Source organism: Bos indicus, chromosome 1 (assembly GCF_029378745.1).
Source record: "Bos indicus isolate NIAB-ARS_2022 breed Sahiwal x Tharparkar chromosome 1, NIAB-ARS_B.indTharparkar_mat_pri_1.0, whole genome shotgun sequence".
In the NCBI taxonomy this organism is placed as follows: domain Eukaryota; kingdom Metazoa; phylum Chordata; class Mammalia; order Artiodactyla; family Bovidae; genus Bos; species Bos indicus.
The window spans coordinates 81112391-81139692 of NC_091760.1; the positions used below are offsets into that span (position 1 = coordinate 81112391).

Sequence of the window (27302 nt, forward strand, 5' to 3'; positions counted from 1 at the left end):
AAAGACTGCTCACTATGGCAATTATTGAAGCTGACTTAGGGTGACATAGAGGCTTATTTCCCTTTACCCTTCTGAGTTCTTAGCTGAGGATCTCTGTAAGAAATGACAGAATAGCAGGACAAAATTAAACAGAAGTTTATTAACATAAAAAAAAAATAAAATAAAAAGGAAGCAAATTCTAACACAGATTACGACATAGATAGACCTTGAAAATAGCTAAATGGAATAAGCCCAGTCACAAAAGAACAAATACTGTGTGATTCCACTTAAAAAAAAAGAAAAAAAAAAAGGGGGGGGTACTCTTTCTACCTCTTTCTGATGTCTATGTCAAAAGCTTTCTCTATCCTTTCACTTTAATAAAATATATGCTGCACGAAAAAAAAAAAAAAGAAAGAATACCAAAAAGAATGAGTTCATTTTACTAAATATTATGAAACAACAAAAAAGTTCTCTTTAAAGGGAAAGATTGAGTCAATCATTATAAAAATAAATTCAAGGAAATAGCCAAAAATGCAACAGAAATAATAAATTCTAGACTCTTTGAAAACATCAATAATAAATATCAACCTATTCTGTCTGATGGAGAAAGAAAATGATTATCAACACAAAGAGGACCACACCAAGACACATGGAAATTAAAATGGCAAAAACTAAAGATAAAGAGAGACTATTAAAAGCAACAAGGAAGGGTGAAGCAACAAATAACGAAGTAGAGAATCCTCAAAAAAAAAAAAAAATAAAGTGATTGTACAAGTTTCTTTTTGTTGACTGCCTCTTCAGTCTGGACAGTACAATGGAGGGGAATGTTTTAAATAAAAACTCAACATTTAAAATATAATAAAAATATTTCTTTTTCTCAGTTGACTATGGTAAATAGCTAATGCCTGTGCTTGACTCTGTTCTAGTTTACCATGAGCAGGACTCAGAATAGCACCCAATACGATGAAATATTTCATAAGAGCTTTGGAGTGAAATCATAATCATCCCAGAGTCAGAAATTATCTTGATGTGTTTTTCGTAATGACAGTATTGATAATACTGTAAAGCCCCGTGATAACACAGCGTGCTAAAGTTCAAAGGTCTGAGTTTGAATACCAGCTCTGTCGCATATTAACTTTGTGACTCTGGGCAGGGCTCTATGAGCTACAGCTTCCTCGTTGTAAAGGAAAGGTGATCACAGAGACCTCAGAGTGGTGGTAAGGATTAAGTTACAGCACAGAAGGAGGCTTCAATAGTGTTTGTTACAGAAAATCCTAAATCTCTTATCTTTTATTCTAATGGTTTTCTATTTCTTTTCTTTTACCCAGATCAGAAAGATAATTTTACATTTTCTTTCAACTTTTTTGAGACTCAGTATTTTCTGATAATGAGAAGTTAGTAGATATATTAAAAGATTTTTTTTTCTTTTTTGGTAATAGTTTAGATCATAAAAAAATAATATAATAAGACAAATTCTCTCAGCATTGGGTTGGGAATCAGGAGGAGAAGGAAGAAGGAAAGGGAAAGAGAGAGTCCTTAGATCCATAGTGGAAACATGACCCACTACCCCTTGATTGAGCACCCATGACAAGGTCTCTGTGATAGGGAAGCCCCAGCTAAGGGATCCTGCCTCAGTGAACAAGAATGCTCCAGGGCTGCACTGTGAGCCCCTGGGACAGAGCCCTAGTGCTGGCTCTCTGATCATCTCAACTTGGCTGCAGGTTGGTTGTGACTGAAAGGAGACCAGCGTGAATTGACCAGGAGGGGAACATAAAGACAGAACTTTATTTCAGTCAGTCACAGAGGGATAAAACAGCATTCTTCTCTATTTAAATTCTACCCCATCTTCTCGTCCTTCCACGCAGGGCTGCTGACAGAGGTTATTGGGTCTATCGTGCCAACTGTGGAGATTCTGCCGGTAAACTGACCTCACCCTGAGGTGCTGGCTCTGCCCCTGCCTCTTGAGGTCGGCCCTTGTACTCGCAGGACTTTACGTGCGTCTGTAAGTATAGTAAAACTCTGTTAATCTGAGGTTATCGTTCAAAGAAAGGAAGGGGAAGCCACTAATTGACAAGATGAGACCTTTTCCTGAGATCATTGGTTCTTTATTTGCAAGTACAGATACTATTTTGAATGAAATAAAAACTCAGTGGCTCAAATGCATCCAATAATTTGAAGAAACAGTGATGGGCATCCACAGGTGAGTGTGGGTGTATAAAGCCCTATTTCCCTAGGCAAAAGCACAGCAGGGGCTGTGAAAGACATGCCTCCCTCACATTACCAGTAAATTAAAGACAATCATATTATTCTTTCCTGCAAAAGTCCATATACTTCAATGTTATAGCAAAAGAAAATGCAACTATAAAGGCTAGAAAGAATTTCTCATAAAATTTCTGAACAAAATTTGCATCACATCTCATGATATTCCCTTATCAATTATTAAAAAAAGATTTCCTCAAGCAGGCCAGCCTTTGTATTACTTCTGCTTTCCATCCTTATTATTAAACTCAGAGCTATTGAACAGTAAGGATTACTCAGTCTAATGCTGGCAACATACAAACAAACAGAAAACTCCTATTTGAAAGCCCTATTGCAAAGCGCAGTTAATGAGTAAACAGAAATTACTGACTTACAAGAAACACTCTCACCCAGAAAGAGAATTATCAGAATAGCTTTGTCACATGGGAGTAACTGTTTGAGATTACTAGCCCATTTTGGAAACAGAAAGTCAATTCATTTATTTTCTCTGTCCTCCCTTTGGCCAATCTGTCTTTCTCTCTTGTTCCTCTTTGACCTCTGGAGGTTTTTATTATTTTTTTCCCTCCATTAAGAAGTTCGACATTCAGTCTCTTAACTTCCCTTATTGCCACATAAGGACCAGATGTTACAGTTTATTCAAAATGTCAGGAATCTTTGTATGAAAATTGACATTGTACATTTGAGGGTACACATTCATTATCAGAAAAGCAACTGAAGTAGGCCACAAGTATATTAGTTTGTCCATTTTCTGTGCTAGTTAAGAAAACCTGGGAGGAAACCTCAGAAAGGAGTTAGAATTCTGCACACAGTTTTATGTCATCCATAGAGATTGACGGTGTTCCCATGGGGAGTCTTACCATTTATTTCTCTCTAGGCTGTTCTGAATGTTCATGGTTTTTGTTGTATTATATGAGGATCTTTGGACAATGGGGACAGGGGTTGATGAGATGTTAAAGAAATACCCCTGGCTGCCTAAATTAAAGAAGAGCATCAACAAGATCAAAATCATGAGACTCTTTCATTTCCACAGTTGGATTCACTCCATTAACTGGCTTCCAGGGGCGACTAGGACATTTGGGGGAGGTTGTTTCTGGAAAATCTGAAATCAATTTAAATGCAAGGCTATTTGGCTCTGTCTGGATGTCAGGGATCCAGTCATCATCACTCTCTGTGTGAGGTGGTAGTGTATTAGGCATCACAGTTGCAATGAGATCTGAGTCCTGAAAGTCAGGAAAGGTAATGGCTACACCTGGCTGGGCTAGGGAAGAGAGTGTTGTCTCTTCTGTCTTCTCTTGCGTCTGTGCAGAGGATGTAGTGCTATCTTCATAAGAACTTGCCAAATAGGGTGTCCTCCAATCATAATGCTTTCCATTGTTTTTTCCTTTGTTTTTATGTTTTCCGTGGCCATGACCATGCTTATGTCCATGGCCAAGACCATGTTGCTTTTGATGTCCATGGCCAAGACCATGACTTCTATGGTGCCCATGACCTTGGTCATGCTTATGTTTATGGCCAAGGCCAAGGCCATGTAATTTTATTTGCTTTCCATGGTCCCAGCCATGCCCATGAGTGGGTCCTTGTTCTTTTCCTGAATCCCGCTCTTCATCTTGTACAGGTGACATGGCAGAGTGGGGTACACTTACAGTTGTGCTTCCTTCAGTTTTCATCACTTGAACTGATCGGAAAGGTGAAAAACCCGGAGGCCTTTTCATGAGTGAGGTCTAAACAGGAAATATTAAGATGAATGCATAACTGTGAAAACCACACTATCAAAAAAGAAAGAAGGGATGGGGGCCTGACAATGCTATCTCAGTTTACGATGGGGAATGTCTTCGCCAGATTTTAAGTGCTATATACATTAATATTCCATAAAGGATGAAAATGAATAATTTTTCCTCTTTTGATTGACTTAATAACTTAGAGATATTGATTCTTGTTCCTAATAATACTCTAAAATAGAGAGTTTTTAATCAGGAAAAACTGGATGGTTAACTACATAATCTCTAGGGTACTCTCTAAGCCTATGATTCCATAAGCCATGGCACATTATTTATTAATTGATACTATTTCTATTAGCATATTACTGCTTTTTATCCAAAAAGACCTTAACTGGTTTTAAGAATGGAATATATAAGCAGCATATATCTACAATCACTCTTCTGAATTGAAACACAGGATATATATGTTCACAAGCTTGAAACACAGCCTTTGTATAATGTTTGTATTAGACTATATACATACCTACATATGGCAAAAACCTAAATGCAGAATAAAGGGAGCAGAGGCAACTTGCATTGAAGCTATGGATTTGTGGGTTATTTCTACCTACACACTTACTACCTGTGAGAAAGTGGTGGTTGGAGGCAGTGTTTGGTGATTCAAAGAGCGTGGTCTTTGAGGTCAAACAAGCCAGAGCCTACTAGTTATCAGTATGATGGTGAACAGAGTAGGCTCTGATTTGACCTAGATTTGTATCTGAGCACCACTAGCTTCACTTCCCTTGTGTGTAAAATAGGAATAATAAAATCACCTGCCTCGTAGAGTTGTCAGGAGAAAAATATGTGTCAATGTCAAGTCCTCAGTACAGTGTCTAAGATGGAGGAAGCACTTGATAAAGTTATTATCTACTTTAGGACTTTAGCATCTTTGTAATTTTTAGTATCTCAATCTTGAAAGTAGGGGAAGTACTACTTACCTCCCAGGGTTCTTTTAAGAAGTAAAAAAATGATGCAACCTAACGTTTCTCAAACTTGCATATGGGTATGACTTTCCTGGGGACTGTGTTAAAATATAGCTTTTGATTCAGGAAATGCAGAGTGGGGTGTGCGACCTGCATTTTTCCTAAGCTCCTTGGATGTGCTTCCCTAAGAGAACCTGTGAATTCACGGGACACTGGCCGTGTCAGAGAAGTGATTAAGGGGACAGCTGCTCTCCCTTTCTAGCCATAAGAAGAGAGATCAGCATAGAAATGTGAGTGTTCTCCCCATTTAAAACAGATAGTCCTCCAATTCATGTAAATAGTGGTTCATTTTCAACCTTCAAATATTTTCAGAATGAGCATAGTTAACCCAAAGCAACTGCGATTAGAATCATACCTGTCCAAGTGATTGACAGTTGACAGTAGGGTAAACTTTTTCCTCCCAAGGCACCACATAGACATTAGCATCACAGTGTAGAATTTGCTATCCATGAAAATCGAAGCCAAAGAGAAAACAGTGTTATTCATGGGACACATAAATAAGCATAAAACATCATACAGATTTCCAGGGAATCAATAAGACAGCTGCATTATACTCACACCATGTATATTGATCTCACAACTCTTGGTCAGCTCTTCATTACTTCCCTTAGAACATGTGGTTTCCCTTGCTATGAACACAATAGAATACTTCAATCCAGCTACCACCTGGAAAATGAATTAGCACAAAATAGGAGCCTAATTAATGTTGTGTAATAAATCATACATTTTTATCACAAGGGCTTTTAGGGGAGAATCTTGACATTTTAATTATGTACTGAACAAATGAAAGTTACCCTCAAAAAGTATAAATATTTGACAACAAAACTTTGTATGCACATTAAAATATTTGGCAATCGGGCTTATTTCCTTTTTTAAATGGGAAAAGAAAACCATGCTATCATTTTTGTTTTTCTATTTTCCTGAGTTTTATTGTTCAGCAACTGCAAGATTCACCAGCAACTCAAAGGCTCAAGTCATAATATGTAGAATCTAGGACAAGTAGGAAGAAAACTTAAATATTTCCTTTAAACACACCTTTTTGTTCTACCAAAGCTTGAATCAGAGAAAAGCCTCTTGATGAAAGTGAAAGAGGAGAGTGAAAAAGTTGGCTTAAAGCTCAACATTCAGAAAACTAAGATCATGGCATCTGGTCCCATCACTTCATGGGAAATAGATGGGGAAACAGTGGAAACAGTGACAGACTTTATTTTTGGGGGCTCCAAAATCACTGCAGATGGTGACTGCAGCCATGATATTAAAAGACGCTTACTCCTTGGAAGGAAAGTTATGACCAACCTAGATAGCATATAAAAAGCAGAGACATTACTTTGCCAACAAAGGTTCGTCTAGTCAAGGCTATGGTTTTTCCTGTGGTCATGTATGGATGTGAGAGTTGAACTGTGAAGAAGGCTGAGCGCCGAAGAATTGATGCTTTTGACCTGTGGTGTTGGAGAAGACTCTTGAGAGTCCCTTGGACTGCAAGGAGATCCAACCAGTCCATTCTAAAGGAGATCAGCCCTGGGTGTTCTTTGGAAGGAATGATGCTAAAGCTGAAACTCCAGTACTTTAGCCACCTCATGCGAAGAGTTGACTCATTGGAAAAGACCCTGATGCTGGGAGGGATTGGGGGCAGGAGGAGAAGGGGATGACAGAGGATGAGATGGCTGGATGGCATCACCAACTTGATGGATGTGAGTCTGAGTGAACTCCAGGAGTTGGTGATGGACAGGGAGGCCTGGCGTGCTGCGATTCATGGGGTCGCAAAGAGTCGGACATGACTGAGCGACTGAACTGAACTGAACTGAACTGCTATAGAAATTATGTAGATTAAATTATGTGATTAGGAAAGTTCTTTGGATTTCTAGCTTGCTTCTCTGAGGGATTTTTTTTAAATATTAAGAAACTATTTTAAGCTCTAGCAAGTTTTAATCATTATATAATACTGTCTTCTGTTAATATTTGTGGCCCAATTTTTTTTCTTTTTGGTCTAGAATACATGTACTTTATTTACTTAAAAAGTAAAAGTCATTGTGTGGTTTTTTTCCAATACACTGACTTCAACAGAATCTCAAGCACAGTTTTTTTAAAAAAAGCTTACAGCCTTTACAGACTTGAAAAATATACTTTTTAAAATGTTTTAAAATTATATATATAAATTTAAAAGGTAGTTAACGTGGCTCAATTTTCAGGCTAAGTTATTCAGCATTTCATTCTAGGATTTAAATGTGTGTGTGCGTAATATTATATAGTTATCAAAAAGAATATATTATACATACCTGTTTCCTGGAAGGCTGACCATTATTGAAAAAATAAAGTTACGGAGTGATAGTATAATTCCATAACATAAGTCTTCCCTTTTTCTTTGTGTTTTTTGAAAAGCATGGAGGAATTGAAATGGGAGGAGGATGAGGAGAGCAGAGAACAGGAAGAGCTAAACTACTCCTCTACCTTTTCTGGCATCATTTTCTAGGTAAGCACAGTAAAATTTATAAGACAAATTTGATAACTTGTAAAACTCCAGACCTATATAAGCTGGGCAGGGAAGTCCAAAAAGTGTTTTCGAGTGTATACATTGGTGATCATGAATTTTGTTGCTTAATTTGAGAGTATACTTTAATCCAGTTTTCTGACATTGTTGTTGTTATTTAGTCACTCAGTTGTGTCCAGTTCTATTGAAACCCCATGGACTGTAGCCCACCAGGCTCCTCTGTCCATGGGATTTCCCAGGCAAAAATATTAGGGTGGGTTACCATTTCCTTCTCCAGAGGATCTTCCTGACCCAGGGATTGAACCCCAGTCTCCTGCACTGCAGGTGGACTCTTTACCTCTGAGCCACAGTTGATTAATATGATGTTGCCTAGGAAAGTTGACAATATATGACAAAAATCACAGCTGTTGGCTTAATTCTATTCAGGGTCCAGAGGGGAGGAATAAAGTAGCTCTAGTCATGGCAACCCACTCCAGTGTTCTTGCCTAGAGGATCCCAGGGACGGAGGAGCCTGGTGGGCTGCTGTCTATGGGGTCGCACAGAGTCGGACATGACTGAAGCGACTTAGCAGCAGCAGTAATATCTTGTGTTCAAGAACCTCAAAATCGCATCTATATTGCTGTTCTTATCAGAAGTCTTCCCTGCTTAAGTCTATCTTGTCCAAGTTTTGTTTTTAAAGTATAGAATACTACTTAGTAACGTAAGTTCCAAATGCCTAAGACATTTAAACTAAATAAGCTAGAAAGGTATAAAAAACATTAATCAGTTCTTAGGATGATGAGGCTTTTCATAGGTGAAAAGCAGAGGAAAGAACCTAAAGGAAGGAGGAAAATGTCAAAATTTGACTACACAAAAAAGAAAACTGATTCTCAAATGTCACAGTGAATAAGGTAAAAAGGTAAACTGGGAAAAATATGATGTAGGGTCAGTATTCTTATACACAGAAAGCCCAACACTAAAGAAATGAACCAAGGACATAACCAGCTCTTTTGGAGAAGTTAAAAAGATCATTACTCCTGAACAAGTTGGGCTTCATTAATAACCAAGGATATGCACATTTAAAAAACTATACAACCTCATGTTTAACCTTGCATCTTGTCAAGGATAAAAAACAGAGATGACACCTGGTCAGGTGGGGGAAACATGGAATCTCAGTCACTGCTGGTAGTATTCGAATAGGTCGAGTCAAGACCATCAGCCAGTGTCTTACATCCACATGGTGTGAATGTAAATTGACATAATTGCAAATCATTTGATGATCTGTCAATTTGCACCATAAATCTTAGACATCTACATATTCCTTGACCTTTCTAGGACTTTTTGTCAAAGGAAAATTCCTGAATGTGCACCCATAGATCCTTGAAGTGTTTTTATCTGAGCAGAGGCAGGGAAGAACATTGACAGCAGCCATGAGGATAGGGCAAAATGAACGGTATATGACAGAAATCACAACCATTCACATGAGAAAACAAAGGATTTAAGAAATGTTTGGTATCTGAAATATGAAACTAACCTGGAATGGACATGTACCCAAATAGGACTAAACACGCAAAGCCAAGGCAAGACTAAAATTGTAAAACAAATTAGCTATTTGGCAAATGGGTCACTAAGAGACTGGCTATTGCAAATTCATTATGGTAAGCTGATTTCCAATAAATCAGCTGCTTCCACTAGGGCTGCCTTGAGTGACCAAATTGCCCCCTTTAAATGCAAAAATAAGTAAAGAGTCACCTCTTAAAAGTAAATTTGAAATTCTCACAATATTCCAGATTAATTTAGCAAGTAAAGGGATGTAGCTTGTTCTATTGTGGTTTTCCTTGTACCCTTAGCATAAACACATCCATTCTAGTATGTTGACTAATTTACAGAAAGAACTGGGACTACCAAGAGGACTAGATACACACACTTGAGAATGAGTGATTCTCTCCTGACAGCAACTCTTTGACGTGGATTATGTGGTGGAGTACTGGACTGTTCCTGCATCAGTAAGAATAAGGGAATTTTACAGAAAAACAGAGCGAGAAGAAAAGCTGACAAAGACAAGAGCAGCATGAATTAGTACTCCTTTCAAGTAAGCCTAACATGGGTTATGTACTAGTGAAATCAGGGAGAGGATATGACATCCAGAAATAAGTGTCTGAGTAGGAGAGAAATCATAGTGTCAGTTTTGATTTATTTTAATATGGTTTGTTCAGGTCTTCCTCCCCCCCAGCATATAAAACTAATACAGGAAATAAGGAAGATTACAATAAACAGCCCACTGTGACACCACCTAAAAGCTATGAATAATCTGAGACATTTATTTTCAGTACTTTTCCCTGTACTTTTTAATAACATGATCAAGAACAGAATGTTTATTCAATTTTATGGCCTCTTTTTGCATAGTATAATACAAGCATTTTCTACATCAAGAACTCCTCACAAAGATGGTTTAAAATTGCTGCTTAATACTCCATTGTAAGGATATGCTAGACACAATTTGATCATTTCTATATTATTGATCATTTTGAGAGTTTACCATTTTATTTTTTGGTTTTATAGTTAAAGCTGCAATGAATATTATTGTATTTAAAGACTTTTCTATTTTATAGTTCTAGAAATTCAATTACTGAGCCAGAATTATGAACTTTTAAAGTGAGATTTTCTTTGTAGACTATAAAGATCATGTTTTTTGTATGTTAATCACTTAGTCCTGTCTGACTTTTTGCCACCCCATGGACTGTAGCCCACCAGGTTCCTTTGTCCATGGAATTCTCCAGGCAAGAATACTAGAGTGGGTTGCCATTCCCTTCTCCAGGGGATTTTCCCAACCCAGGGATTGAACCTAGGTCTCTAGCATTGCAGGCAGATCACGGAAGCCTATAAAAATCATGTTTGTTTGCAATAAGAGTTTTTTCCCTTTGGTCATGTTGCATGGCTTCTGGGATCTTAGTTCCCTGACCAGGGTTTGAACCATGCTCTCAGTAGTGACAGTGTGAAGTCCTAACCACTAGACTGCCAGGAAATTCCCAGTTTGGCTCCTTTTTGATGACTTTTCTTTAGCTTGTATTTAGGGAAGCCAGTTTTGAGGTTCCATAATAGCAATCTGTCCATAAATACATTGGTCATATGTTGTTGGAGTTTGAAGGGATTTGGGCTTTTTTGATCCAGCCACAAAGGTTTCATGAGTCTGAATAACTGCCCAGGGTCACCCAGGATGTGAGTGGCAGATGCTGTTGCAGAGCTAGGCCCTCTGACCTCCAAACAAGGATACTCCTTCACCTCTACTGACAGGCATGGAAGGAGAGATGAATTCCTAGAAGGGACGCTTGTAGAGGGGAAGGCACCCCAGGCAGGGAAAAAATGAGATGGAGATGAGCATGCAAAGAAAGTCTGGGCAATGGCTGGCTGATGTGGCTGAGCCCAAGGCACTGAGTGATGTTATAATGAGAGATGGATCTAGAAAGGCAGAGGGTAAGTCTTGTTTTTCCTAGCTCTCAATTTTCTTAATTATACAAGTTGCTAGTACTTATATGGCACTTTAGATTTTGAGAAGTGATTGATATATGTTATTTTTTTGACCCTTCCTATAGTCCTTTATGGGCTTCCCTTGTAGCTCAGTCAGTAAAGAATCTGCCTGCAGTGCAGGAGACCCGGGTTCAATCCCTGGGTTGGGAAGATCCCCTGGAGAAGGAAATGGCAACCCACTCCAATATCCTTGCCTGGAAAATCTCATGGACAGAGGAGCCTGGAGGGCTGCAGTCCATGGGGTCGCAAAGAGTCAGGCATGACTGAGCAACTAACACTTACTATAGTCCTTTATGGCTAGAAAACGGAGACAGTGCTTTAAATGACTTGTCCAAGACCACACATCAAGCATGCTGTGAGGTTGGGACTTGAAATTCAAGTCTACCAAATCCCATTTGTGAGGTATACTGTTTCCCAATCCAGAGCCAAGATCAGTGGCAAAATTAGTAAACAATCTGCAATAGACTATCACTATAATTTACAGACCTGTACTGTTGCTTTTTTCACAGTGTCAATCTTGAAATAGAAGGCTCCATCATGCTCTGCATTAAGCTTTGCGATGGAATGGCTCAGAGGCTCCTCCAGGTCTGGGCTGTCAACAGGTATAGGTTTGGGGCAGCCGGCACAAAGCCTGGTGGGTGGTTGTACAAAATCCTTCACTGAAAGAGGCAGATTTCATGTCAGTGTGTGCCCTGAAGTAGCAATCTAGCCTAGTACCTTTTCCACATGTGATCCAGCATCCTCCGACAGAGGACCGTGTGACAGCCCAAGGCCCAGCAGTGGAGGTTGTCTGTCAGACCTCCAACTGACTCTCTCTTCTCTTTTCCTCTTCTAAAAGCCAAGTGTGTTTAGGGAAACTTTCAATCAGAAGGTGACTCAATCAATATGCTGCTCTTTTCTAAAGTTTTTGCATTTTTAATGGAAACTGTAAAAAGCAATGCTTAACGTAAAGGAATGATTTTCTTGCGGGAAAAATTTAAATCCTATGATTCTGGTGAGCAGGAAACTTCAGTAATGCTTCATATTGTGCAATGTACACAACTATTTTCCAAGTATGAGAAAAGCCAACCCTTGGTATAAGAATATTCAAGATGAGTCCAGATGTTCAAGCTAAATTTATTTAGAAAAGACAGAGGAACCAGAGATCAAATTGCCAACATCCGTTGGATCATCAAAAAAGCAAGAGAGTTCCAGAAAAACATCCATTTCTGCTTTATTGACTATACCAAAGCCTTTGACTGTGGATCACAACCAACTGTGGAAGATTCCTCAAGAGCTGGGAATACCAGACCACTTGACCTGCCTCCTGAGAAATCTGTGTGCAGGTCAAGCCGCGAACAGTTAGAAATTGACATGGAACAACAGACTGGTTCCAAATCAGGAAAGGAGTACATCAAAGCTGTATGTTGTCACCCTGCTTATTTAACTTATATGCAGAGTACATCATAGAAATGCTGGGCTGGATGAAGCACAAACTGGAATCAAGATTGCCGGGAAAAATATCAATAACCTCAGATATGCAGATGACACCACCCTTATGGCAGAAAGCAAAGAAGAACTAAAGAACCTCTTGATGAAAGTGAAAGAGGAGAGTGAAAAAGTTGGCTTAAAACTCAACATTTAGAAAACTAAGATCATGGCATCCAGTCCCATCATTTCATAGCAAACAGATGGGGAAAAAGTGGAAACAGTGACTGACTTTATTTTGGGGGGCTCCAAAATCACTGCAGATGGTGACAGCAGCCATGAAATTAAAAGACGCTTGCTCCTTGGAAGAAAAGTTATAGCCAACCTAGACAACATATTAAAAAGCAGAGACATTATTTTGCCAACAAAGGTTCATCTAGTCAATGCTATGGTTTTTCCAGTGGTCATGTATGGATGTGAGAGTTGGACTGTGAAGAAGGCTGAGTGCCAAAGAATTGATGCTTTTAAAGTGTGGTGTTGGAGAAGACTCTTGAGAGTCCCTTGAACTGCAAGGAGATCCAACCAGTCCATCATAAAGGAGACCAGTCCTGGGTGTTCATTGGAAGGACTGATGCTGAGGCTGAAATGCCAATACTTTGACCACCTCATGCTAAGAGTTGACTCATTGGAAAAAACCCTGATGCTGGGAAAGATTGAGGGCAGGAGGAGAAGGGGATGACGGAGGAGGCGATGATTGGATGGCATCACTGACACTATGGACATGAATAAGTCCACAAGGTTACTCTTGAGTAAGCTCTGGGAGTTGGTGATGGACAGGGAAGCCTGGCATGCTGCAGTTCATGGGGTCGCAGAGTATCCGACACGACTGAGCTGACTGGTATAAGAAATACTAACTTGACCTTAAATATGCACTATCACCCTTTCCCCATATTATAACATGCAAAGGAAAAAAAACTATAATTGAAAGGCTCTTATTCTGAGTAGTTAAAAATGAGATACAGCTTCCCCAGTTCACAATATCTAATGCAGAGACAGCTGGTATACAAGAAAGACCAGCTGACGTAATCAAAGGGCAGCTTTGCCCAAAACACGTAAGTTTTTCCTTCCGTCACTGTATTCTCTTTGGCCACTTGCTGAGCAGTCTCAGGTGTCCTTGCTGTAGCACAGCAGGGCAGGGATGGGACCCAGTGTTCCTAGGAAGGTCTGTGGGTCATGTAGACTTTATCATGGGAACCAAAGCACAATAGGTATGGAAAGACCTAGCCAGCTGTCTGGGACCAGCATGAACACCAACACGCATTACCCCTTACCTGGATAAAGGTCACATTTCTGCGAGAAGGAAGAAATTCTTAGCTTGACATCTACATGTGCTTTATCTGTACATTCACCAGTATCCTGTTTTTTAAAAAGCATATAAGAGCATAAATTGAAAATGTTTTTAAGAATCTTTAAATGACTAGTAAAATTAAAATTAGGATGTTGACTCTGCAAATTATTGTATAGAGAAAAACAAAGCAAAACATAGTCTATATGCAAAAGACAAAAAAAAAGAAACAATGAAAAAGTAGCACCACCACCAACAAATACACACACAAACACACAGAGACATGAAATAAGATGACAAGAATACCTAATGTAGAAATAGTAGCTATACAAGTGAGTGGGTAACATTTTCTTTTAGCAAGACAGAGGCTTTTAGATTAAGTTAAAACCAAAGTCAAGGTACTTCATCTTCAAGAATAATAGCATATAATAAAAAACATAATGAAAGAGTAAACATAATGGCAAGGGACTTTCTGTGGTGGTCTAGTTGTTAAGTCCCCATGCTTCCACTCCAGGAGGCATGGGTTTGATTCCTGGTTGGGGAACTAAGATCCTACAGGCTGGGTAGCACAACCAAAAAATTCAAAAAATTTTAATAGAGTAAAATAAACATCAAGGATAAGCAAAGCCATATGAAGCAAGGGTTAAGTCACTCAGTCATGTCTGACTCTTTGTGATCCCATGGACGGTAGCCTGCCAGACTCCTCTATCCATGGGATTCTCCAGGCAAGAATACTGGAGTGGGTTGCCATTTCCTACTCCAGGGGATATTCCTGACCCAGGGATGGAATCTGTGTCTCTTGTGTCTCCTGCATTGGTAGGCAGATTCTTTATCAACTGCATCACCACCCAAAACACAGAAATAGCTTTATTCTAAAAGATATTTGGTGAGGTATTAATTATAATAAAAACAGAAACAACATATTTTGTTGCTTTTGAACATAGGACCAAAAATAGGAAAGTAATTTGAAAAGCAATCTATGGTATCTTCACTAGGATATTAAAAGTTATTTAAAAAGAAGTTTATCAAGAGTTTTAAAGACATAGAAAAAAATGTAGCATATAAAGTAATTATAACTAATAAAACACACACATAAAACCAGTCAAAATTGGCCATATTCCCCACCAAAAAAGATAAGACGGAAATACACTCAGATAACTTTGAGTGTTTGGATGTATGATGTAACATTATTTTTTTCCTTTGTTTTCTTATTATCTTGAAGATGCCTATAAATGTATATTTCCAACAAAAGAACACACATGAATATAATACATGTCGTGTTTTTTAGAGATACAGGAAATACCACATTTACAATACCTGCATTTTGGTTGGGGACAAGTATACTGGAGGTAACTCAAAAGTTCTCAGTATCACCAGCATCTTTGGTCTACCTGGGAAACTTTTGATCATCTGACCCCAGACCAATGAAATCAGAAGGTCTGGGGGAATGGTTTGGGAATAGGTGTTTTTAAAGCTAGGCTAGTGATTCTAAGGTGTAACATGACTGAGAACTACTTAGGAAACTCCTTAAATCTTTGCTTTTCAAATTTTAATGTGCAGATGAATTGCCTGAGAATCTTGTTACTGATAATATGGAGATTCTCATTCAGTAGATGTAGGTGGACTTAAGATTCTACTTTTCTAAGAAGCTCCTTGGTGTTGCTGATGCTGCTGGTCTATGCACCACACTTTGAATAGCAAGGCCTTAAATCTTACCAATTGTGGGCAAAATAATTCATTTGCATTTTATGTTCTTTAATTAGTGTAATAACTCTGTGAGTTATTATATAAGAATACTATTATTCTTCACGATTTTACAGATGAAGAAGTGAAGGCTTAGGAAAATTATACCAAAATCTGACTGGCTTTGTTACCTCAACCAGCCTTTGCATTTCTGTGTTGCAAAGCGAAAACTTAACTAGGGCTTTTATGAACAGATGCAGCAAGATTAAAGCTAGATAACATTTAGGCCTATATAACCTCAATTTGAAGCTAAGCATAAAAAACAGAAGATGTTATAGATGCTTAAAAGGCCAGATTCAATTCAAACTGACAAAGTTACACAGTGACTAGAACCTATGATTTTAGAGGGTTTCTCTCTTCTCTCTCTTTTTTTTTTTAACTATTTTTAAAAATTCTGGTAAAATATATATACAATTTGCCATCTTGATCATTTAAAAAATTATTTATTTACTTGTGGTTGTGCTTGGGCCTGTGCTGCTGTACGGGCACTTCTCAAGTTGCACCAAGCAGGGCTACTCTCTGGCTGCCGTCTGGGCTTCTCACTGCAGTGTCTTCTCTCGTTGTAGAGTACAGGCTTTAGGGTGCTTGGGCTTCAGTAGTTGCAACTCCCGGGCTCTAGAGCACAGGCTCAGTATTTGGGGTGCACCAGCCTAGCTGCTCTGCAGCATGTGGGGTATCCCCTGGTCAGGAATTGAACCCATGTCTCCTACATTAGCAGGCAGATGGCTTTACCACTGAGCCACCGGGAAGCTCCTTAACCATTTTTAAGTGTATAATTCAGGGACATTTTACAGAGTTGTGAAACCATCCCTATTATCTATTTCTAGTAGTTCTCATCACCTAGAATGACTAGGCAAACAGACTTGCAGCCACCCCTTGCTTAAAGCACAGCCTTCTGCTAAAGTGCATATACCCCTGGAAAGGACCTTATGCCTGATCATCTTAACATGCATTAACTCCTGCCACCTTGAGATGCTCTCTTTTAACATAATTTTGGTTCAGTAATAAGATATCATCCTAGAAAGGATCACTAAAGGAGAGAGACTCAGGATGTATTTATTAAAGAGAAAAGTAGGGGAGGGAGGGTAAGAAAACAAGCAGAGACAGTTGGAAGTATTGTCCTGGGAAGAGTTCAGAAGCCTTGCAAGGCTGTTGAGCACACAGAAGGAAATAGAGATAGGAAAGCATGAAGACATGAAAAGACAAACTTGACTGTGGCATCGTTTTGTCTCAGGCTATTGCTAGTCCCTGGATATATCTGTAGATGCTTATTGCCAGGTGTGTAGACTCTGACCCCTGGGTAAGCAGCTTGACAGGTGACGTGAGTTTCAGATTCTCAATGGGACAGGAAACAGAACTGTTGAATGTCATCTAAAATTTTAGTGACTGAGTCTTCCTGTACAGCTGAGTTTCCACACCTGTAAATACTGGACACAAAAGGCTAAGAACTTTATAATTAGATTTTTTGCCTACTTACACCACTTGAAAGGGACTTGCAGTCTGGAGTTAAGAATGAAAATTCCTCCTTGGAACAATTAGTTTGTGCAATTGAGTAATTAACTTCATAGTTCCATCCAGACACCACCTGAAACAATTTTGGGTTGAATATTTAAAGGTCAGTTTAAACATTATTCACAGTGTTAGAAGGAGCTTAGAATAATATCTGGCATTTGGTAAGTGCTCAAAAAATACAAACTATTGTTATTACTAGGCAAAAATCATTACCAAATTAATACTGAGCACTTTATGATGCTCACACCCTTCAACACAACACACACATACACACATACAGCTACACGTCTGAAAATGAAAAGCAATTTATAGATAGAGTTACTATATTTTCTTAAGTAAGACCTAGCAATATTTCCTCTGTGGGCAGCAGGAAAAAATAATCTGTTAAATTTTATAAAATATTAATAATGCTTTTCTAGATGGATAAAGAAAACTTGGGAGCTGGAATGGCTTTAACCAGTAGGTCCTTAGGCTCCCAGATGGCCATGCAGTAAGATTTCTCCTGCTTTATCTGAGGTGGGTCCCACCCTGATAGCTGGATATGAACAGAACGAGTAGAGCTTGCATCTTGCATGAAGGCAAGCTCCAGAAGGTCAACTAAAGGTCAATTTAAAAGCAAGGAATGCTACTGACCAAAGTGAGTCCTCCATAATTAGAGGCTGAAATTCAAGGGGCCCAGTCAACTGTCAGTAAAGGCTTCAATGGGAAAACCAGATTTATTAATACAAGTATTTGCTCTTTTCTCTGATGAAACCGAGACTATAATTTAGAGGGTACCCAGCAACTGTGCCAACCTTTTTAGGTACATTTTAATATTGGGGGTCATGTTTGCCTCATGATAGCTAGGTGATGATAGAGTCTTCTTAAAATCCTAAGGCCAGAATGACTTTTTTTTCACCAATGACTTTTCCGTTTCACAGCACAAGCAGAGCTGACCACCCATTCATTGAAAACAAATCTCCCAGGAAGGAAGTCTGATTAGCCTCCTTTCCCCTCTTTACACACTGCAGCAGCCAAATCACTGTGCCTATGGAGAAAGCCTTTGTTCCCCCAAGCTGGTCATATGAGAACACGGAAGAGTTCCTCACCACCACCTGTGGAATCATGTTGTCCTCTGGCCAAAGATTTATTTTAGGTAAAGAAATTCTAAACCTTAAAGGTCTAACACATTTTAGCAATACTATGGCAAAAGAAAAATTAAAGAACAGACCTGTCTTTGGGCTCTTTTTACTTCTTTCAGATCAAAGAGGTGGGAATGACTGGTGTTGTTGTTAAAATATTGGATGGCATATCTCAGAACAGGCTCCAAGTCGGGGCTCTTGGTAGATATGGGATGCACACAGCCAAGGCACTCATACTGGGCTGTCACCACGGGGCCCTCGGCTTGACAAAGAGTAGGCAAAACGGCAGCGTTAAGGAACGAAATCTACATTCACGTACATTGCCCTGAACAAGTCAGATAATTCATCAATAAAAAGCCTTGATAACAAACTTTCCAGTAAATCCTAGTAAGCACTAGAAAAAGAAAACACAAGACTGCTTTTGAGTCAGAAGGAAGGCCTACCATTCGCTTAGGAACATCTTGTATGCATTCTGTTGTGCATGGTTATTTAAAATTTATTTTAAAGTCATTTAAAATTACAGGAGTGATACATGAATCTATCCTCATAAAAATCAAAACATTACAGATGTATTTTAATTTACTTTGCAGTGTTAATGAAAGCCCCTTGAAGCTGGACTCAGGGTGTAATACATTCTATATCCTTTCTACTGAACAAACATGTATTTCACACCTGCTGTAACATGTCCTGTGCTGAGCCTGGCTGTGTGGATACATAAATTCATTAGTAATGTTCACTGCCATGAAGGAGTTGGACAAAGTCAAGGGGGAGAGACAGAACTGGAGATGGATGACTTCAATATAATTCAGCAAGAACTTGGGAAAGCAGGAGCCCAGAGTAAGCACAGGAAAGGCTTTTCGGAGGAAAAGACGCTGAGCTAACAAGGGTGAAGAGCAGTCAAGGTGAACCTCACAACCCGAGGTGTGAGGCCTGAGGAGAAGGGACAAATGGGTCTGGATGAAGCAGGATGAGGCAGGGACAGAGGTGTGGGACAAGGTGTACACACAGCTTATCAGTTTATAGCAGGAGACAGGGAAGGGTGATTTGAGGTCTGAGCAGTTGGTAGGGAAGCAGGGAAGCAGGAGCTTCCCTGGTAGCTCAGCTGGTAAAGAATCCTCCAGGAGTGCAGGAGACCTGGCTTCAATTCCTGGGTCGGGAAGATTCCCCAGGAGATGGCATAGGCTTTCCACTCCAGTGTTCTTGGGCTTCCCTAGTGGCTCGTGGCTCAGACGGTAAAGAATCTGCCTGCAATGCTGGAGACCTGGGTTCCACAAAGAGTTGGACACGATTGAGCACAGAACTCAGCAGTCAGTAGAGAGACTTCTGTTGTGCAGCCTGAGCTGTGCTCTGTAGGCCTAGATTCCTATCTTCCTGGGTCACCCTCTCCTTTGACGACCCTGGTGTAAGCTATGGCGCCCTCTCCTGGAAGATGCACATACTCACAACTTTCTCCGCTCAGCTGGGGGCCTTTCCTAGACGTTCTGAAGTGAATTAAGAATGGAATGCAAGCCCTTGCTGCTGCTGCTGTTAAGTCGCTTCAGTCGTGTCCCACTCTGTGCGACCCCACAGACGGCAGCCCACCAGGCTCCCCCTTCCCTGGGATTCTCCAGGCAAGAATACTGGAGTGGGTTGCCATTTCCTTCTCTAGTGCATGAAAGTGAAAAGTGAAAGGAAGTCGCTCAGTCGTGTCCAACTCTTCAAGACCCCATGGACTGCAGCCTACCAGGCTCTTCCGCCCATGGGATTTTCCAGGCAAGAGTACTGGAGTGGGTTGCCATTGCCTTCTCCGATGCAAGCCCTTAGGGAGAAGGAAATGGCAACCCACTCCAGTGTTCTTGCCTGGAGAATCTCAGGGACGGGGGAGCCTGGCGGGCTACAGTACAAGGGGCCGCAAAGAACTGGACACAACTGAGCGACTTAGGACACTTTTCCTATAAGAACGGGAAGCCACTGAACGAGTTTTTAATAAAACAATGTAAAATGTTTAAAAGGAGAGAGTTTGTATTAGATTACCAGTGTTCATAACACTGGTAAGGTAATAACAGCCTTCACCCCCTGATCAGTGACAGCACATGTGGCCAAAAGGGGAAGTAATGAAGGAGTCCTGGGTCCCTTGACCCTGGGGCTCTCACTATCCAAGGGTGTAAGATCCCTCAGTCAGCAGCTCAACACAACCCCCTGTTGCAACTGTGGGTCAGCTTTCTTTCCATAAACGTGTCAGGAAAAATACTTACTGGGAAATATTCATAGCTTTACCCCCTCCTTTCCTTGTAGAAGTTAGATTGAATCAGGGTAATGGGCAAAGTTAAAAAACCAGAGGGGATTACATGGGAAAGATGAGAGAAATTACTGATGTGAGAACAAAAAAAGATGAACACAGGAGCTGAAAGGGGGAGATGGAGAAAGCCCAGAGGCTGGTTTGCTTGACCTCAAGGGCAGCTCCCAACTAGGGTAGGAGAAGAGATGGAGCAACCTTCTGAGGGTGAGAAGAGCAGAGAAAGATGCAAACTCAGTTTTTTTGGGTAACAGAATGATTTTTCCACCCTGTCCCAATTTCTAGAGAGACTTTTAAATTAAAGATTTAAAATTTTGAAATTCCAAAACATATCTGGCCAAAAATGTTTCAGATAAAGGATTGTGGACCTAGCAATAATTTCTGAAGGTGTGGCTGAGTATTTTTTCTCATGGTACATATGTGCTGTGCTCTGGATAATGTTAAAATCTGCTTACAATATAGAGTTCTTAAGCTGAATAATAAAAAGCTATTCTCATCAGAAAATTTTAATGACTTGTGATTTCTGTTTTGGACTCTCTTTCTTTGAATGCAACTTCTTGCAAGAATGGGAACTCAAGGGATGTAGTTTTTGTGGGTATGCTATGCATGATTAAGGCTGAAATAGAAGAGTCACCACGACAGTGAGGTTCACCAGGGTGGCTGAAGATGCTGTTCTGGAGCTCGCTTGTAAGCAAAGGCCAGTTCCAGGATGGCTTTTGTGATTAACATCACCTAGCTGTGTCCATCCTTCTGTACCTGGCACGTCTGCCACAAGAGGAAAGGAGCTAACAGTGGTTATCTGTTGATAAGCTGCTCCATACTTAGAATCTAAAGGACTTTCATTTATGAAGGGTCTATTCCAACCACTCTGCTAATTACTAGCTGTGGGATCTTGGGCAAGATACTTGCCTGCTGTGGGCCTTAGTTTCTTCATTTGTGAACTGGGATATTACTATTTGACTCATAGAGTTGTGAGGATTAAATACGTTACTGCATATGAAGTGATTAGAACTGTGGCTGGTAATAAGCGCTCAATAAATGTTAATTGTTACTACTTTTATCTTGACTTCATTCATACATTATTATGATTACATCTTCAGATATATCATCTAGTTTCATCCTAAAGAATGGTACAGAGTGGGAATTATTGTTATCTCCTTTCACAGGTAAGGAAAAACGAAGAAAGTGAGAGCTTTGAAAGATTCCAGGCCGGATCTGACTCAAAATCTGTACTTTTCTCATGCTAGGACGCTACCCACAGTTGAGGCCTGTTCTGTCTTCTCATTCTTTCGTACACACCTAATACAACGCAGCTCCTGAGGAAGAGAATCCGGATAACACCAAGGGGATGATTGGCATGAGCCTGGGCCCACCTCAGGAGTCTGACGCGCCTCCCCTCCAGCGCCCCCACAAGGCTGCAAATGGTATCGCCACTGCCACCCTCAGGTAAAAGTTTTTTGGCACCATACGAAAAGGTTCATTCCCCTAGGGCAGCTCCAGCAAACACATCAGCTACCTGGAGTGATCAGGCAGGTCTGGATAGCCACGGAGAACTTCATATTCCCTCTCTTGGCCACGGTCGCTGTGCACTCTCCTGTGGCCTAGGGGGGAAAAAAAGATTGAAAAAAAAGATTTATCCTAATCTTTCAGATGAAATCCACTTAGTACTATTGCTAAATACGGTTTTCCTTTTTAAAATCTTGTCAAGATTTTTTTTTTCCTAAGCTGAGTTTTGAGACACAAGAATAAGTATTTTTCAGCCAAATCATTATTTTTTAAAAGTCACCAATATTCATGAGATAGAGGAGAGGCACTCTAAATGATGAGATTTTAAAGTATGAATCTTTGTTTTGAGCCCTGGAGATATTTCCTTTCCATCAAGATGCACACCATGGCTGTGAATCAGCCTGCTAAACTCTCCTCTTGATTAACCTCTCAATTTCAGTGTTCAAACTGCACCCAGGAAGCCAGGGTTTTGACATTGAAGAAATGGCTCCCTGGATTATGAGGAGATTGGCTTGGTTCCTGGCAGGCAGCTTCACAATCTCCCTCAATTATTATGGCCAAACCACCAGCTGTGCTGTGCCAGGGCAGGGTAGGCATTAGGTTAAGACCCTTTGTTATTAAAGCAAAATCGTTTACATAATGTGTCTCATTTTTTTCCTTCAACAAGCTCATGGAGTCAATTTGATCTCCCCTTGCAAGGGAGCACACTGGTTCCAAGTGATCAGCTGGTTGAAGGTAGAGCAGGATTTGTACTCAGGACTGTTCAGTTGAAGCAGCCACACTCTCCACTCACCAGCCCCAGATCTCAGCCAAGTATTGATCTGTTGCCTCTCTGGGGCCTGGCCCACATATCCCTGTTGGTCATTAGAGTCCCCTTCCTGTGGGAGGGCTTTCTCCGTGTTTAACTGCAGGCCTCTCTACGCCCCTTCCACCTATGTGAGAATACAGACATCAAGCATTTGGCTGTTCCACACAGCTGAGGGCATATGTGCATCCTATAAAAGCAGCCAGCAATATTAATCATCTCCAGCACCGGTGAACAAGTCTGGCACACTTAGCAGAGAAAAATGGAGCCTCAGGAACGGTCAACACACTCACAGCTTGTGCAGAGTCCTTGTAGTCACAGTCCTGCCAAGTTTTGTTACTTTGAAAAGGACAGTCGCCCTCCTTGATTTGGTACTTCAAGGAATAAAATGTGTCAGGATTATCCTGAAAAACAGCAACCATGGATAGGTAGGTCTCATCTAACTGACCCAATAACACATCATTTGAGATCTGGTACAGTTATGAATATTTGGACTCTATTTGATTCAACTAAGGCAAAAACATTTATTAAAATATTGAAAAAATATTGAAAGTTTATAAATATTTGCTTGGAAGAAATTTATACTATACTATTTACAAATATACATATTTTTAAGTTACAACGTAGATCCACAGTATTAGCCTATTTTTGTAGAAACCAATTTATACATAAATATATGATTTTTATAAGTTTGGAAAACTATGCAGTGAACCTATTAAAATATGTGTCTTTCAGTGGTGGGAGTTCTCTTTCGCTTTTTTCTTTAAGCAAACATTCCTGAATTATCTATTTTTTAAAACAAACATCTATCATTTTTACAATTAGAAAACAAACCATACACCTTTTTAAACTTTCCCAAAAAAGTAACAGTTATCTGGATGGTGAGATTAATTATGAATAATTTTAGTATTTTTGTTTGCATTGTTTTGCTTTCTATTTAGTCTAGCATGTCATGAAATAATAAATAAACCTTTTAAAGTTTAAAGGTGCTGAGTTAGACGAGCTTCCAGATGCAAAGTCTGGGACCTCAGAGAGGATGTTGCCCAGCTTTTCAGTTGGGAGGTGAGAGTAGGGAGGCCCCAGGTGGATGGCATATGGCTTAGGCAGCCTCCCCACCTTGGAAAGGCAGAGCCAGCCCAGGATTTCAGGTCTCCTGACATACTGGAAGGTGCTCTCTCCACATCTCTGGGAGATGATGTCATTAGACAAAATAGACTCTGAGGTTCCTTCCAGGTTTCAGATTTTAATAAAACCTAAGTGATCATGGTATAGGCAGTGTCCACATGGCAAAGTGAAGATGAACAGTGATTCTATGGACATTGTAGAATAAACTAGAATAAACCACATTTGCCATGGATGTTAACCAATAAAGACAACACCAATAACCTGTTGCTAGAGAACCCTAGGACTCACATGTATGCACAAGTTTGTGAAACAGAAAGACTGGATTTTCAGAAAACAACAACCAAAAAAAACCTCTATCCACTGGACTTTTTCCTTTCTCCTCATCATATCAAATAGCCGTTTGTTTTTTTTTTTCCTCCACCAAACTAATCGATTGCTTAACTATCACAGAAACACAGTGTTTTATAGTGAAATTCATTTAAATAAGCTATTGAAAGATTTGTATTTCTTAAAGTCACACACACTGTCAGGCTTTGTCTCCATCCTGTGTGTGTCAATCAGTGATTAAAAAAAAAAAATACTACAAACCAGCTAGAACATGGCTGTTACCTTGATGCATTGAGCCACATTGATTTCATGATAGATATTTTGTTCAACACAGCTGACTCCTCTTAGACAAACCTTCCTTTTCCCCAAGCATAACTGAGGTTTAGTTGACAAAAGTTGTACGTACATTGTGCAATGATTACCACAAACAAGCTAATTAACATACCCATCATTTCACATAGTTACCTTCATTTTTGTGGTGAGAACGCTTAATCTTTGAACAAATTTCCAGTAAAGCTTTAATACCTAATCACTGCCCTGTGCATTTGATCCTCAGTACCTAGTCATCTTATAACTGGACATTTGTGCCCTTTGACTAGTGTTTCCCCATTTCCTCCACTGCCCAGTTCTGGCAATCACCATTCTACTTTTGGTGTCTGTGAGATGGAATTTTTAGATTCCACACAAGTGAGATTGTATATTTCTTAGATGTACTCCTCTAAGAATGGGCTTTCCTGGTGGCTCAATGGTAAAGAATCCAGGAGATGTGGGTTTGACCCCTGGGTCAGGAAGATTCCCCTAGAGAAGGAAATGGCCTACTCCAGGATTCTTTCCTGGGAAATTTCATGGACAGAGGAGACTCGCAGGCTACAGTCCATGGGATCGCAAAAGAGTCGGGCATGACTTAGCAATTAAACAACCACAAAGCTTCCCTTTGATTGTCAGTTCTCTGGTGATTGGGGTGCATGTGTGGGGGTGGGGTGGGGTTGGGGTGAGTGGGACCTGGGCTCCAAGTGACAGCACAAATCCCAAGTGACCCCAAGGTTAAACACAGCTCACTCACCATTCTGGCGACCTCGGTTATGCGGTACAATACAAACTGGTTGCCACTCTTGTTTTCACTGTTGTATTTTGTCAGAGCAGCGTCCACAGCTTTAAATACATCCTGGTCGTTGCAGTCGATTTCTTGAGAGGACTCTTGGGTTAAACTTGGTAGCAGCCTGGAACAAAGGAAAAGGATGGTGATTAATTTCATGATTTAACAGTCTCCCTTTAGGAGTTTCACCAGGAATTGGGAGCCAGTTGGGAGCCAAGACACTGATGTTAACTAGCTTCAGCCTCTGTCTCCTCTGGGCTCTGCTCTCTCTGCCCCAGTGCTTTTGGGCCCTGGCTGATTCCTGATGTCATGCACTATTTGTCCTATTCCCAAAGGACAAAGGACCCTGGTGGGTCATCCAAGCAGATTTCAGCTGAAACATTACAACACTGGGGTGATTGACCTGCTTGTTTGCATTTGGGGAGCATATAGGAGCACAGAGCTCATTTCCTGGTGATTGCACAACTTTGTTTGGCATATCAGAGCAGACTCTCATAAAGGAGGAGGAAAAAAACGGAGGAAAAAAACCCACCAGTCACCTCTGTTATTCCCTTGTGACTTTCGCAAAGCCATTTATGAAGGTCACTGCATTTGACAACAATGCCACAGTAGGTACAATGTGCAGACACCTTTCAGTAAAATTTCTCTGCAGGATAACTAGCTGCAGAGAAGCAAGCTGCCAGCAGTCATATTGCAGGCCTGGAGAACCCATGCACAGAGACATAGTGGGTGCTGGGGGGGTCCCACATCAGGATATTGGTGCAACTAAAAATAAAACATGGACATCCTTTCTGTGGTCTGTGGTCAAGCCAGGCTCTCTCTCCACTCACTTGCATTAGTTCTAGAAAGGAAAATGCTCCTCAAGGGTGGAGACAGAGGAGAACCATAAGAAGAGATGAGTTGGGTGAAGGCCTGCATCCCCAGTCCTTGCTTCTGGTTTGGTGGCTGTGGGGTCCTTCACTGCCAAGTCTCAGCCACCTGTCTGAGAAAGATCAACTATTTGGGGAAGGGTGGTTTAAGAGTAGGCTAAAGATGAGGGCTCGTCCCTAGAAGATGTTTACCCTCAAGTCTTATCCCCCTCCCCCACAAAAAAGATGTTTGACTTCTTTGTCGTTGATACGGCCTCTAGCTCAGCAAATCAGTCTCCCCAAGAGTCCTTGGAAAAGAGGAGTCAGTGTGGACTGAATGGTGGCCTTGCCTCAGAGTGGCAGGAACATGAGACTTGATTGTCACCCGAACTTGAGTCCAGTCTAGCTCTGCTCCTTCATTGCTCTGTGATCCTGAGCAAGTCAGGGTCATATAACCTTTCTGAGCTTCAGTTTCCTCCTCTGTAAAATGTAGAATACTATCTTCACTTTTTTTTTTTTTAAAGAAGTGAATGTTAATATAATACATGCACTGCTGCTGCTGCTGCTAAGTCGCTTCAGTCGTGTCCGACTCTGTGCGACCCCATAGACGGCAGCCCAGCAGGCTCCCTCGTTCCTGGGATTCTCCAGACAAGAACACTGGAGTGGGTTGCCATTTCCTTCTCCAATGCATGAAAGTGAAAAGTGAAAGTGAAGTCGCTCAGTCGTGTCCAACTATTAGCACCCCATGGACTGCAACCTACCAGGCTCCTCTGTCCATGCACAGCGCCTGCTAATTAGTTCTTACAAATTATAAATACATTTAGAGGAGGATGGTTAAGAATCCATGACTTATGGAAGTGGTTTCAGGTGTGTGGTGATGGTGTGTGTGTGGTGTGGTGTGTAGGGAAAAAAGCTAAGGTGAAAGAGACGGGTGAATTCCTTGGCTGAGAAGGAGTGATAAAGAAGGAGACGTGGGTTTGATCCCTGGGTTGGGGAGATCCCCTGGGGAAGGAAATGGCAACTCACTCTAGTGTTCTCACCTGGGAAATCTCATGAACAGAAGAAGCTGGTGGGCTACAATCCGTGGGGTTACAAATGGTCAGATATGACTTAGCAACTAAAATCAAAAACACATGAGATGATGGATGTTAACTAAACCTATTGTGATGATTATTTCACAGTTATGTAAATCAAATCATCATGCTATACAGCTAAAATT

General features: G+C 40.5%; 1 protein-coding gene and 1 long non-coding RNA gene across 2 annotated transcripts; one reads left to right on the forward strand and one right to left on the reverse strand.

Moving 5' to 3' along the window:
• Nucleotides 1-1745: 1745 nt before the first annotated feature.
• Nucleotides 1746-25545, reverse strand: KNG1 (kininogen 1). Its single transcript, XM_019965734.2, has 11 exons — nt 25203-25545; nt 22981-23091; nt 21893-21977; nt 18191-18363; nt 16946-17053; nt 13712-13796; nt 11460-11632; nt 5537-5644; nt 5334-5420; nt 3882-3959; nt 1746-1979 (listed from the first exon to the last, which is right to left on the reverse strand). Exons 1-11 carry the CDS (start codon nt 25392-25394, stop codon nt 1869-1871), a joined length of 1311 nt encoding a protein of 436 aa, XP_019821293.2. The 5' UTR covers nt 25395-25545; the 3' UTR covers nt 1746-1868.
• On the forward strand, nt 7263-21828 carry LOC139183244 (uncharacterized). Its single transcript, XR_011566837.1, has 2 exons — nt 7263-7448; nt 21624-21828. It is a non-coding gene; the product is annotated as an uncharacterized lncRNA (long non-coding RNA).
• Nucleotides 25546-27302: the final 1757 nt, after the last annotated feature.